We start from the raw sequence: 14,936 nt of genomic DNA on the forward strand, positions 1-14,936 counted from the left end.
TGAAGTCACAAAGTGCATTATTTTATTTAACATGCCTCAAAACATCAGCTTTGGGACATGCTCTCCTTGATAGAGCATGAGGAAGTTGAGGTGGGCGGGATTGGGTGGGGCGGTTTTGAGGTGGGGGACTAGCGGGGGGTGTATATTGTAGCGTCCCGGAAGAGTTAGTGCTGCAAGGGGTTCTGGGTATTTGTTCTGTTGTGTTACGGTGCGGATGTTCTCCCGAAATGTGTTTGTCATTCTTGTTTGGTGTGGGTTCACAGTGTGGCGCATATTTGTAACAGTGTTAAAGTTGTTTACACGTCTACCCTCAGTGTGACCTGTATGGCTGTTGACCAAATATGAGTTGCATTCACTTGTGTGTGTGAAAAGCCGTAGATATTATGTGACTGGGCCGGCACGCAAAGGCAGTGCCTTTAAGGTTTATTGGCGCTCTGTACTTCTCCCTACGTCCGTGTACAAAGCGGCGTTTTAAAAAAGTCATACATTTTACTTTTTGAAACCGATAATTCCCGATATTACATTTTAAAGCATTTATCGGCCGATAATATCAGCAGCCCAATATTATCGGACAGCAATGCTGTTATTCAATTCAATCCAACACGACTATCCAACAATGCAACATTTGGAAGTCCCACTTAAAATGTAAAAAAATGACATAACTTTTACTTTGATCTTGAGTCTTAAATGTTTTCCTACAGTATCTCAATTGTAGTAATTTATAGTTTAGTCGAATTTGAACACCAAAAGACGACTGAAGTCAGTGGTTAAAAAGATTGGGTTCCACCATTTTCCAACAACCTCTTCAAACTTTCTGCCATTTTTGCTCCGTGTTTCAGCCCAAGATGTTTGAGCCCCGGCGACACGCCCACTCGCTACTCACGATCTGCCACTCCACCACGGTGTTGCTGGAGGACTGCGGCGCAGTGTGCGTGCAGGGCAGCTTGGCGGTCTCGTCTTTCAGCACTTCCACTTTCGGGGCCACGTTCACGCTCACGGACGCACGGCAAACTGCGGAGACAAAACACAACAAGACATGATGCGATACAATTAAGGATGGGTGGTCACTTGTACAGTACAACACAAAAGCCAGTAAGCGGTAAGGCAGGGGTGTCAAAGTCAAATGGACGGAGGGCCAAATAAAAAATTTAGCTACAAGCCGAGGGCCGGACTGTTCGAATGTTCATTGAAAAATTTTTAAATGACGCATATAGTCTAGTGAACCTAATTGAACCTACTGAAAACCTAACAAATATATTCCAATATGATCAGATAAATAAAGCAATATTTTCTTATGGCTCTGTCAGTAATCTTTAATTTTCAACAGACACAAAAGACAAATTTCCTTTATATAAAAATCCCCATAACATGAACATTAAATGAAAGAAACCGGTATTCAAGGCACCATCAGTAGCCTATATTTTCTATTTTAGCAAAAGTGGGCTAAATTTACTTCAAAGAAAAAAACAATAATAGCAATTTTCTATCATCCACTCAACTGAAATATTTTTAAAATATAATTAAATTGAAATACAATAAAATAAAGTGCAAAAATCTATAAATCAAAAACAACACTTTGTTTAAGGAGAAGTAACATGCAGTGAAAACAAATATTAAACTTTAACTTTTAAACTTGAATTGAGTAAAAACTCTAAATATGTGATTGCACAGTAATGTTCACATTAAACCCCCCTCCTCCCTCCGTGGGAGGGAGGCGAGTTGGGTGCCCGAAACCCCCCGCTGGTTTCGGCCCGCCCCTTGGCGCGCGTGGCACGGCGGGCTCCGCGACCCGACGGCTGGCCCTCGTGGCTTGACGGCGGGCGCGTCCCGACGGGCCGCGCGTAGGGGTCAAACGCAGAAGTCTCAGGGCCTCGTGGTGAGGGGGTGGCCTGCGGGTTTCGGCCCGCTTGACCCCCCCGCTCCGCTTGGCTGCGCGCGGCACATGACGGGTTCCGCCACCGACGCTCGGGCTGCAGCCCGACGGTGGTGCGGGCCCGGCGGTGACGCGCGGTTTGGGGAAACAAAGCAGAAGTCTCAGGGCCTCGGGGCCGGGTTTCGGCCCGCCCCCTTGGCGCGCGTGGCACGGCGGGCTCCGCGACTGACGGCCGGGCTGCAGCCCTTCGGCCGGCAGGCGCGTCCCGGCGGGCCGCTCGCCCCCTTTCGGAACCTTGGACCGGCATCCGCTTGGTGCGTGTAAAAGATCTGCGGTCTAAAAAAAAAAAAAAAAAAAAAAAAAAAAAAAAGATCTGCGGTCTGCGGGCCGGTTCTAATAATAAATCAAGATCATCCCAAGGGCCGTAAAAAACCTTCTCGCGGGCCGGATATGGCCCGCGGGCCTTGACTCTGACATATGTGCGGTAAGGAGATTCATGTGGTGTCATTTGTTGCAGACACATGAAACGTGACAAATTGGGGGGGCGGGGGGGGGGGGGGGGGGGTGCATTACCCACTTTAGCCACCGGATGGCAGTAGAGTGTTGGATATCTTTTGTGGCAATACCAACTTAGACCAGTTGCTATGTAGAGTAGCGCTTTCCATCATTTTCAGCATGACTCTACCTCTCGCACGAGATCCACCCAGGGATGGGGCCATATGAATCCCTTCCCTACTTCGTTAAACTTACACTGATTACTTTAATGTACAGCACAGGCCAAAACTTTGGACACACCTTCTCATTCAATCTTTATTTTCATGACTATTTACATTGTAGATTGTCACTGAAGGCATCAAAACTATGAATGAACACATGTGTAGTTATGTACTCAACAAAAAAAGGTGAAATAACTGAAAACATGTTTTATATTCTAGTTTCTTCAAAATAGCCACCCTTTGCTCGGATTACTTTTTCGCACACTCTTGGCATTCTCTCGATGAGCTGAGATGGTGTTCACTTCACAGGTGCGCTTGAAGCTCATTCGAGAGAATGCCTAAAGTGTGCAAAGCAGTGATCGGAGAAATAAACTAGAATATAAAACATGTTTGTAGTTATTTCAACTTGATTTCACCATCTAAGGTCCGTGATATCATGAAAAGGTTCAGAGAATCTGGAGAAATCACCGCACGTAAGCGATGACATTGCGGACCTTCAATCCCTCAGGCGGTTCTGCATCAAAAAGCGACAACGGTGTGTAAAGGATATCACCACATAGGCTCAGGAACACTTCAGAAAACCACTGTCAGCAACTACAGTTGGTCGCTACATCTGTAAGTGCAAGTTAAAACTCTACTATGCAAAGTGAAAGCCATTTATCAACAACACCCAGAAACGCCGCCGGCTTGGCTGGGCCCGACCTCATCTAAGATGGACTGGTGCAAAGTGGAAAAGTGTTCTGTGGTCGGACAAGTCCACATTTCAAATTGTTTTTTGGAAACTGTGGATGTCGTACACAGAGGAAAAGAACCATCCGGATTGTTATAGGTGCAAAGTTGGAAAGCCAGCATGTGTGATGGTATGGGGGTGTATTAGTGCCCAAGGCATGGGTAACTTACACATCTGTGAAAGCACCATCAATGCTGAAAGGTACATACAGGTTTTGGAGCAACATATGTTGCCATCCAAGCAACGTTATCGTTGACGCCCCTGCTTATTTCAGCGAGACAATGCCAAGCCACGTGTTACAACAGCGTGTCTTCATAGTAAAAGAGTGCGGGTACTAGACTGGCCTGCCTGTAGTCCAGACCTGTCTCCCATTAAAATTGTGTGGCGCAATATGAAGCGTAAAGGATATCACAACATAGGCTCAGGAACACTTCAGAAAACCACTGTCAGCAACTACAGTTGGTCGCTACACCTGTAAGTGCAAGTTAAAACTCTACTATGCAAAATGAAAGCCATTTATCAACAACACCCAGAAACGCCACCGGCTTGGCTGGGCCCGACCTCATCTAAGATGGACTGATGCAAAGTCCACTCTCGATGAGCTTCAAGCAGACCTGTGAAGTGAAAACCATTTCAGGTGACTACCTCTTGAAGCCCATCGAGAGAATGCCAAGAGTGTGCAAAGCAGTAATCAGACCAAAGGGTGGCTAAACTAGAATATAAAACATGTTTTCAGTTATTTCTCCCTTTTTTTGTGACGCACATAACTCCACATGTGTTCATTCATAGTTGTGATGCCTTCAGTGACAATCTACAATGTAAATAGTCATGAAAATAAAGAAAACGCATTGAATTGAGAAGGTGTGTCCGAACTTTTGGCCTGTACTGTACATCCGAGTTTACTTTCTATTGCGAGATCATGTAAGTATAAGAAATATGCACATTTATTCTGGAGAGAAAGCTGTTGAATAACCCAGCAAAAAAACAATCTATAAATAATACATGAACAATGTCGTCAGTTTCTCAGCTACAAAATCCACACTTGAATAATTGATGCGTTGCGAGAAAGCTGCCGAGAGGAGCGGGAAAAGGGGTGCGCACGTCTGGCGGGGATCGTATTTGACGAGGCTCGGCCTCGTAACGGGAAGGAAAGATGAAAAAGTGGATAAGAGAGTACGAGGAAGATGAGAGGGAATGGACACCTTGTCATGAGGACGCCAGGAAGGGAGGTTTAAAAGGGGAACGGCGTAGTGGGGAAAGATGTGAGACGCATTCCACCCGGGTCAGACGTAACAATTGAGCATGACTCACAAAGCCGCCAGGGGTCGAAGGTGAGTCAAGTGCTGACATTTACATGGATGCACCTTTACCTACTACTGTGCTATTGTCACCACGTTCTGTATCAATTCTGCCCTTTTCTTCAATCCTTTTCCCCTTGTTGGCTCCACTATCCTTCTGTAACCGTGGTTACTTTCTGTGGGGGGGGGGGCGTGGCCTGCGGACCTGCAGTGAAGCGGGGTGTGTCATGGATCGGCTTCGAGATTAGTGACAGGTGCGTAGATGACACAGCTGTGAGTGTTGTGAGGTTGTTGATGGTGGAGAACGAGCGAGAGAAACCTGAACATGGCTGAAAAGCACAACTTATTGCAAAATAAATCATTGTTCGCAAAGATGAACACGGCTGTCATGTCCGTCATTGGTGGTCCAGAGAACCCGGAGGAGCAAGACCTCCACAAATTGTGGAGGAGCAAGACCTCCACAAATTGTGGAGGAGCAAGACCTCCACAAATTGTGGAGGAGCAAGACCTCCACAAATTGTGGAGGAGCAAGACATCCACAAATTGTGGAGGAGCAAGACCTCCACAAATTGTGGAGGAGCAAGACCTCCACAAATTGAGTGGAAGTCCCGCCGCCGGCCGGGATGCCTAAAATGTCCAAAACGCGCCCAGCAAAGTCCCACGGGAAGGCGGGGAGAAAAGTGAGAAAAGTCGGTAAAATGTTGAAAAATCACACCCGGGTTCGAGTGCCACAAGTCTTAAGACTTGTGGCACTCCATGTGGGACTCGAACCTGGGTAGGTATTTTGAAAATTGTTGAGACTTTTGCCGACTTTTCCAACTTTTATCGCCCCTCCCCGTGGGACTCGGCTGGGTGTGTTATGGACATTTTGGGCATCTCGGGACTTGCGCGGCCGCCGGCGGGACTTGTGGGACTCGAACCTGGGTAGGTATTTAGAACATTTTTGGGGACTTTTGTTGACTTTTCTCCCCCACTTCCCGTGGGACTTTACTGGGTGCGTTTCGGACATTTTTTGCATCCCGGGACTTGTGCGGCCGGCGGCGGGACTTGTGGGATTGGAACCCGGGGAGGTATTTTGGACACAATTGGGACTTTTCACCAATTTGGCCGCCTTTTCCCCTCTTCTTCCCCACCTTTCTGTGCACCATTGCTGGATGTGTTTTGGACATTTTGACAAAAATACTTTCAAGCATGTTTTACTCAATATAGCTCATCAAATCTCAGCAACAAGCTGTAATATCTTACTGAGATCATTTAGGACCAAAATTATTCCAAAAATTATGAAAACAGGGCCCAGGTTGAAAAAAACCGAAGTTTCCCTTAAAACAAGTAAAACCCTCTAACATAAAATCTGCTTAGTGAGAAGAATTACCTTATCAGACAATAAATAAGCAAACATCACCCTTATTTGAGATATTCAATCTTACTTAGATTTCAGTTTTTGCAGTGTGATATTAATAGTAGCATGGTTAACTTCTTGTTACCTTTGTTGATCAACAAATCGCCGTTGTCATTCGAGACGTTATGTATTTACTTTTCGCTCTCTTTCCCCAGTTGGCTCGGCCCATCTCTATGCCTACAAACTAAGCCTCATGTTACCAGTTTACGACGGGTTCTCTTCTGACAAGATTGTCAGGCTCATCTGATCCGCCGCCAAACATCGTACAGACGTCCAAGAGTGTTCAAGTGAACCGAAGGCACCACTGCTACGGATTTAAGAGTCCCCCGCAACAGTAAGTAATGCTTGGGAAAACACACACACACATGCAAACACACACACACACACACACATACTGGTTATCATTTGGAATGGGGACCAAGTTTTTGATCATCACTTGTGGGGACCACCCTTTCTACAGGTTGTGGAGGCATACAAAAGATGAGGTCAAATGGCCACTGCCCAGTTAGCTCATACACGTCTTTAAAGGCCTACTGAAAGCCACTACTAGCGACCACGCAGTCTGATAGTTTATATATCAATGATGAAATCTTAACATTGCAACACATGCCAATACCGCCGGGCTAACTTATAAAGTGCAATTTTAAAACTCCCGCCACACTTCCGGTTGAAAAACTCCTTTGGATATGATTTGTGCGCGTGATGTCACAAAATCCACGGGAGTGGTTGGACCCCATCGAACCCGATACAGAAACCTCTTGTTTTCTTCGACAAAATTCCACAGTATTCTGGACATCTGTGTTGGTGAATATTTTGCAATTTGTTTAATGAACAATGGAGGCTGCAAAGAAGAACGTTGTAGGTGGGATCGATCGGTGTATTAGCGGCTAAGTACAATACTTACAGCAACACAACAAGGACTACTTACTTAGCAGACGCCTAGCCGATGCTAGCCACCAAACCCACGGATGAAGTCCTTCGTTGCGCCGTCAATCGCTGGAACGCAGGTGAGCACGGGTGTTGATGGGAAGATGAGGGCTGGCTGGCGTAGGTGGAGCGCTAATGTTTTTAGCATAGTTCTGTGAGGTCCGGTTGCTAAGTTGCTAAATTAGCCTTAGCGTCGTTAGCAACAGCATTGTTAAGCCTTACCAGGCTGAGAATTTTTAACCGTGTAGTTACATGTACATGGTTTAATAGTATTGTTGATCTTCTGTCTATCCTTCCAGTCAGGGGTTTATTTATTTTGTTTCTATCTTCATTTGAGAACGATGCTATCATGTTAGCTCAGTAGCTAAGTGTGTCGTGGAGATAAAAGTCACTTTAAATGTCCATTTCGCGTTCTCGACTCTCATTTTCAAGAGGATATAGTATCCGAGGTGGTTTGAAATACAAATCCGTGATCCACAATAGAAAAAGGAGAGAGTGTGGAATCCAATGAGCCAGCTTGTACCTAAGTTACGGTCAGAGCGAAAAAAGAAAGTCCTGCACTGCACTCTAGTCCTTCACTCTCACGTTCCTCATCCACAAATCTTTCATCCTCGCTCAAATTAATGGGGTAATCGTCGCTTTGTCGCTCCGAATCTCTCGCTCCATTGTAAACAACGGGGAATTGTGAGGAATACTAGCTCCTGTGACGTCACGCTACTTCCGCTACAGGCAAGGCTTTTTTTTTTATCAGCGAGCAAAAGTTGCGAACTTTATCGTCGATTTTCTCTACTAAATCCTTTCAGCAAAAATATGGCAATATCGCGAAATGATCAAGTATGACACATAGAATGGATCTGCTATTCCCGTTTAAATAAAACAAATTCATTTCAGTAGGCCTTTAAATCTCTGGATTGATGAAGTAATGTGCTGATCATTCTTACTGGGGACCCTGGGGAAAAAGAGTTAATATGGTTCATGCGGACCACATTTAAATAATTGTGCATAATTCACACAAATTTGTACGTGACTACTGAGGACCATTTAAAAAAAAAAGTTTAAAAAAAAAGTTCAAATTAAATATGACATGATTTTCGGAATACAGCACTACAGATGTCCTCTTATAGCAGGCCTGGGCAATTATTTTGACTCGGGGCCAAATTTAGAGAATAAAAATGTGTCTGGGGGCCGGTATATCTATTTTTTAGGAAAACTAATACAAAACCTCACAATAAAGTCTGATTGAATACTAAACATGTTATGACAGACCGCCTTAAAAACAGAATGGAATTCTACATTTTTCTATGAACGATAAAACCCTGAATATTGAGAACATATGAACGTCACACCCCCTCTCAATCGACATATTTTACAATCAAGCCACACCCACACTGCTTGGTGCCTCGTCTGACCTGCTGTGACATAGATTACCAAAGTAGTGCCATGTCTGTGTGATCATGTTTTGTTTTAGTCATGTTCGGTTTTGTTTTTGGACTCTTTGTGCACTTTGGTTTGTTTTGTCACCATAGCAACACATTAGTTTTCCCCTGTCATGTCACGCACCTGTTTCACGTTTTGAGTCACGCACCTGTTTCCACTGATCATGTCACTGCTATTTAAGCCTGTCGGTTTCTGTTGTTCGGCGTGGTGACATTATCTATCCATCCATGCTAGCCATGATATTCCTGTCTGCCATAGTTTTCATGCTGTTCCATGCCAAGTAAGTTTTTGTTTATTGTTCATAGTTTCTGCTTCCGTGCAAGTTTTGTTTCATTAGTCAACCCAATCCAATCCAATCCACTTTATTTATATAGCACATTTACACAACAAGAATGTTTCCAAAGTGCTGCACAGCCATGTTAAAAACAATATTAAAAGCAATATTAAAAACTATATTAAAAACAATATTAAAAACCATATTATGCTACACCAATGACTGAATAAAAACAAATAATAAATGAATAGAAAACCAATACAGAGACAATATAAAAAATAAATATGATTAAAAACGATTTTAAAGGGTAAAACCAATTAAAACAGTAAAATAGACATCAAAATTTATAACCCTAACCCTAACCACACAGGACAACAGAGGACAGAAGACCACACAACTCACGTAGTGTTAAAAGCCAAAGAATAAAAGTGGGTCAAGTTTGTTCTCCGCCATTGTGCGCGCCTTTTGTTCTGTCAGGACTGGGACTATGGGTTGTGTTTTCCCGGAATGCAACGGAAAGTTGGCGCGGGCAAGACGTGAATGTAAGTACATGATTTATTAAAACACTAACAAACTACAGAAAAAGGAAGCAAACAAAAGCCGCGCACAATGGCGGAGAACAAACTTGACTAATGAAACAAAACTTGCACGGAAGCAGAAACTATGAACAATAAACAAAAACTTACTTGGCATGGAACAGCATGAAAACTATGGCAGACAGGAATATCATGGCTAGCATGGATGGATAGATAATGTCACCACGCCGAACAACAGAAACAGACAGGCTTAAATAGCAGTGACATGATCAGTGGAAACAGGTGCGTGACTCAAAATGTGAAACAGGTGCGTGGCATGACAGGTGAAAACTAATGGGTTGCTATGACAAAACAAACAAAAGTGCACAAAGAGTCCAAAAACAAAATTGAACATGACTAAAACAAAACATGATCACACAGACATGACAAGTAATTAGTAGGGTTGTACGGTATACGGGTATTAGTATAGTACCGCGATACTAATTAATCATATTCGGTACCATACCGCCTCTGGAAAGTACCGCCGTAAAAGTACCGCCGTACCCTAAGATTTTTTGTTAAAATAGAGCCAATAATGCAATTTTTTTCTGGTCCCCTTTATTTAGAAAAGTACCGAAAAATATCGAAATAATATTGGTATCAGGACAACACAAGTCACTAAAATATCATACAAAAGCGCAGATTCCAACCATAGAAATACTTTGTATAGTTCAAGACTCACGGTCATTAGAAAACATCACTGCACATCATAATGGCAGCTACACTTTCCATCTTAAAGATATAAAAAAAAGTATTTGGGAATGCCCGGCGGGCCAGACGGAAAAGCTTAACGGGCCGCATGTGGCCCCCGGGCCTTAATTTGCCCAGGTCTGTCTTATAGGAAGGCTTATTATACAGCCCGATGAGGGGGCTGCTGTGCAAATGTCTCACACTCAAACTAACCAGTAAACATGTTTTATGGGCCAAAGCTTAAAAATCTCTTAGGCATCTTCAGAATGGATCTGACTATCATTTAAAAAGGTTTCCCGTTAGGGGACCTGTTTTTTTTGTCCCCATACCGTCAGAGGTCCCCTAAAGGTGACTGTGCAGTGTTTCCCATAAACTGCCAAGATACCTGTGGCGGTGGGCGCGTGGCCACCATGACATCATCGAGTAATTTGCATAATTTACTACAATGATATGATTTTCTCTAAAAAGGCTCAAAAAATGTATACTTACTAATTAATAATAACAGTTTTGTTTTAAACGTCCATCCATCCATTTTACAATATAATTACAACACTTTATGTACATATTTATATACAGATTTGAACAATAAGTGATTCACTGAAATATATTTATTAATTGTGGTTCTTACAAAAAATATATCTTATAAAATATAAAAACTAAAATGTCTCTTAAAGCTCTGCCCCTTTAATTAGTGCATACTAAATCATTTAACTTCAGCCTACTACTACAACCATATTATTTACCAGCAACATAAAGTGAAACAGAGGCAGAGGTGTCCTGCCACAGTCAGTAACAAATAAACAGAAAACAGTAGTGGTCAAATACAAATAAGGCAACAAGAGAAGTATCCTACACTTCTCTTTTGTAAAGTAAATGTGAACAGCCTATATGGGCATCTACATCAACTATATGATTTGCCTGAGAAGCTGGACAGGACAAAAAACAAACAAAAAAAAAGCCGAAAAATCTATTTGTGGCGGACGTAATTCTTTCGTGGCGGGCCGCCACAAATAAATGAATGTGTGGGAAACACTGCTATGTAAACAGAGCGATATCCCCATTAAGTAAGCATTGCCAGAACACACACACACACACACACACACACACACACACACACACACACACACACACACACACACACACACACACACACACACACACACACACACACACACACACACACACACACACACACACACACACACACACACACACACATATTAGATCAAGTGACTCACTGGCACATGTAGAAAAAGCCTGAATGTAACACACTTACTCTGTCTGTTTGTTCTTTTGAAAAACAACTAAATTTGCCTCTAGCATTTGAAAGTGTCTGACATCAAAGCCCAAGCAGAGTCTAAATGTAAAATCCAATCATATTAATATACAGTACAGGCCAAAAGTTCGGACACACCTTCTCATTCAATGCGTTTTCTTTATTTTCACGACTATTTACATTGTAGATTGTCACTGAAGGCATCAAAACTATGAATGAACACATGTGGAGTTATGTACTTAACAAAAATGAGCTACAAGAGGTAGTCACCTGAAATGGTTTTCACTTCACAGGTCTGCTTGAAGCTCATCGAGAGTGGACTTTGCATCGGTCCATTTAGACCCGGTGGCGTTTCTGGGTGTTGTTGATAAACGGCTTTCACTTTGCATAGTAGAGTTTTAACTTGCACTTACAGATGTAGCGACCAACTGTAGTTACTGACAGTGGTTTTCTGAAGTGTTCCTGTGCCCACGTGGTGATATCCTTTACACACTGATGTCGCTTTTTTTGCCTGAGGGATCGAAGGTCCGTAATGTCATCGCTCACGTGCGGTGATTTCTCCAGATTCTCTGAACCTTTTGATGATATTACGGAAATCTCTAAATTTCTTGCAATAGCTCGTTGAGAAATGTTGTTCTTAAACTGTTCGACAATTTGCTCACGTCTTTTTTGCCACTTGTACCAGCTTTTTTTGAAACATGTCGCAGGCATCAAATTCCAAATGAGCTAATATTTGCAAAAAGATAACAAAAGTTTTCCAGTTCGAACGCTAAGTATCTTGTCTTCGCAGTCTATTCAATTGAATATAGGTTGAAAAGGATTTGCAAATCATTGTGTTGTGTTTTTATTTACGATTCACACAACGTGCCGACTTCGCTGGTTTTGGGTTTTGTACATCCTTTAGGAAAAGTTGCTGTGAACCAAAGTATACTTAGTGAGATTATTTTCTTTTTACATTTAAATTACAATGATGTAATATTCTAATACCGGAAATACAATTTCATAATACAAGTTGACATTAATGCTCTTTTTTTTTGTAAGTGCAATTTTTGTAGTACACTTACCGTATTTGTCGGACTATAAGTCACAGTTTTTTTTCATAGTCAGGCCGGGGGTGCGACTTATACTCAGGAGCGACTCATGTGTGAAATTATTAACACATTACCGTAAAATGTCAAATAATATTATTTAGCTCATTCACGTAAGAGAGTAGACCAGTGGTTCTTAACCCGGGTTCGATCGAACCCTAGGGGTTAGGTGAGTCGGCCTCAGGGGTTCGGCAGAGTCTCCGCCGCGGAGGTCAAGACACGCCCGACTCATCGTGTAAATAAAATTTTTTCCATGTCGGCGTATTATGGATACCCCCAAACAATGTTCCCTCTAATTTTCCATATGTGTGAGCAAACGCAAAAACTCCTTGAGCATTCGGTGGCGCACATGTGAGCGACGTCAGACGTGCACATGCACTGTGGTCACACCAGCAGCACACCTGACCCAAACCTGACTAAATAACAAGTTCAATGTTTTATTGTTGTAATCAAATGACAGCAGTCATTTCCATGACATTATTTTCTAATATAAGTGTTTTGGCCCACTTACAATGACTATAACATATTGTTTTTTATGAGTTGTGTACTAGTATTATGTCTGGGTGGGGAAATAATGTGTACCCCTTTCAGATATTGCATTTTGTTCCCACTAAAACATTCACATGTTGCACAATGAGATGTAAACATTGGATTATGTGTACATTCCTGTAACTTTCCATTTGTAAAATATATCTTTATTAGTATTTCTTTAATATAATAACATAATTGTATGATTACAGTTCGGGTTCGGTGAATGAGAATATGAAACTGGTGGGGTTCGGTATCTCCAACAAGGTTAAGAACCACTGGACTAGACGTATAAGATTTCATGGGATTTAGCGATTAGGAAAGACAGATTGTTTGGTAAACGTATAGCATGTTCTATATGTTATAGTTATTTGAATGACTCTTACCATAATATGTTACGTTAACATTCTCAGTTGGTTATTTATGCCTCATATAACGTACACTTATTCAGCCTGTTGTTCACTATTCTTTATTTATTTTAAATTGCCTTTCAAATGTCTATTCTTGGTGTTGGCTTTTATCAAATACATTTCCCCAAAAAATGCGATTTATACTCCAGTGTGACTTATATATGTTTTTTTCCTTCTTTATTATGCATTTTCGGCCGGTGCGACTTATACTCCGGAGCGACTTATACTCCGAAAAATACGGTACTTCTCATTCCGGCCGCTTGTACCCGTGATCTTGTCTTTTCGGTCATAACCCAAAGCTCATGACCATAGGTGAGGATGGTGTTGCGTCTGACCAGTCTACCTCTCAGGGAATTAAAGTCACTGGTCAATCCCAAATTCTTTCGATGACATATATGCTGAGTAAGAAGGACCATCAAGACAGAATAGGAATATTATCAAGTTTTACTAAAGCTTTAGGAGACCAGCCCACATCAATACAGTCACACCGTCATCTCGTGATGGTCTAACATTCAAACGGAAAGAGACTACCGTATTTTTCGGACTATAAGTCGCAGTTTTTTTTCATAGTTTGGCCGGGGGTGCGACTTATACTCAGGAGCGACTTATGTGTGAAATTATTAACACATTAGTGTAAAATATCAAATAATATTATTTCGCTCATTCACGTAAGAGACTAGACGTATAAGATTTCATGGGATTTAGCGATTAGGAGTGACAGATTGTTTGGTAAACGTATAGCATGTTCTATATGTTATAGTTATTTGAATGACTCTTACCATAATATGTTACGTTAACATACCAGGCACGTTCTCAGTTGGTTATTTATGCCTCATATAACGTACACTTATTCAGCCTGTTGTTCACTATTCTTTATTTATTTTAAATTGCCTTTCAAATGTCTATTCTTGGTGTTGGCTTTTACCAAATAAATTTCCCCAAAAAATGCGACTTATAAAAATTGCGACTTATAAAAGTGCGACTTACTTAAAAGTGCGACTTATATATGTTTTTTTCCTTCTTTATGATGCATTTTCGGCCGGTGCGACTTATACTCTGAAAAATACGGTACTAAGAGTTTGGATGAACATGTTCACCCACGCACGAAGGTACAAATTCGAAATATTTGATCCAGCAGTGATCAATCAATCAGTTTGGTACACCAGGCAGCTGGACAGACAGAGCTGGGCAATTAGAGCATAATTAGGCAGTCCTTTTTGTCCACTATGAGCCTAGAGCCAAATGCGAGTGAAATGTTCGGATCGGGGGGGGGGGGTTGAAGGATGGGCTTGCACCAAGGGGGTCTCGTTAGCTGATGCAGGCCCGATAATCCGATTTGGAGAGAGGGAAAGTGTGTGTTTGTGTGTGTGAGAGAGAGATGGGGTGCATGACCGGGTAGCGAGACAGATGGAAAAGAGACGGTCATACTGTGGTGCACATCACAGACACACCTACAGTTGATCTATAATGGATGTTATATTTATGAGCTGCTACGGTTAAGTACAGTATACAGTGGGGCAAAAAAGTATTTAGTCAGCCACCCATTGATTGTCAATGGGTGGCTGACTAAATACTTTTTTGCCCCACTGTATGTGTGTGTGTGTGTGTGTGTGTGCTTCAAACCTATATTGTGAGGCCATTTTGGTTGGCCCGCACAAAGAAAAATGCTAGGATGAGCTCCTTTTACCCTATTAGACTATTTGCCTGTGTGTGTG

The 14,936-nt window shown here is 42.2% G+C and overlaps 1 protein-coding gene across 2 annotated transcripts in view; it reads right to left on the reverse strand.

The window, feature by feature from the left end:
- bcam (basal cell adhesion molecule (Lutheran blood group)) overlaps window positions 1-14,936 on the reverse strand; it is a 193,960-nt gene that overhangs the window by 66,972 nt on the left and 112,052 nt on the right. For both annotated transcript variants that reach the window (XM_062063945.1, XM_062063946.1), the window contains exon 2: window positions 884-1,011. In XM_062063945.1, coding sequence (XP_061919929.1) covers window positions 884-1,011 — 128 coding nt within the window. The remainder of the gene's footprint in view (window positions 1-883; window positions 1,012-14,936) is intronic.

The sequence above is a fragment of the Entelurus aequoreus genome, linkage group LG11 (genome assembly GCF_033978785.1).
Source record: "Entelurus aequoreus isolate RoL-2023_Sb linkage group LG11, RoL_Eaeq_v1.1, whole genome shotgun sequence".
NCBI classification, from domain to species: domain Eukaryota; kingdom Metazoa; phylum Chordata; class Actinopteri; order Syngnathiformes; family Syngnathidae; genus Entelurus; species Entelurus aequoreus.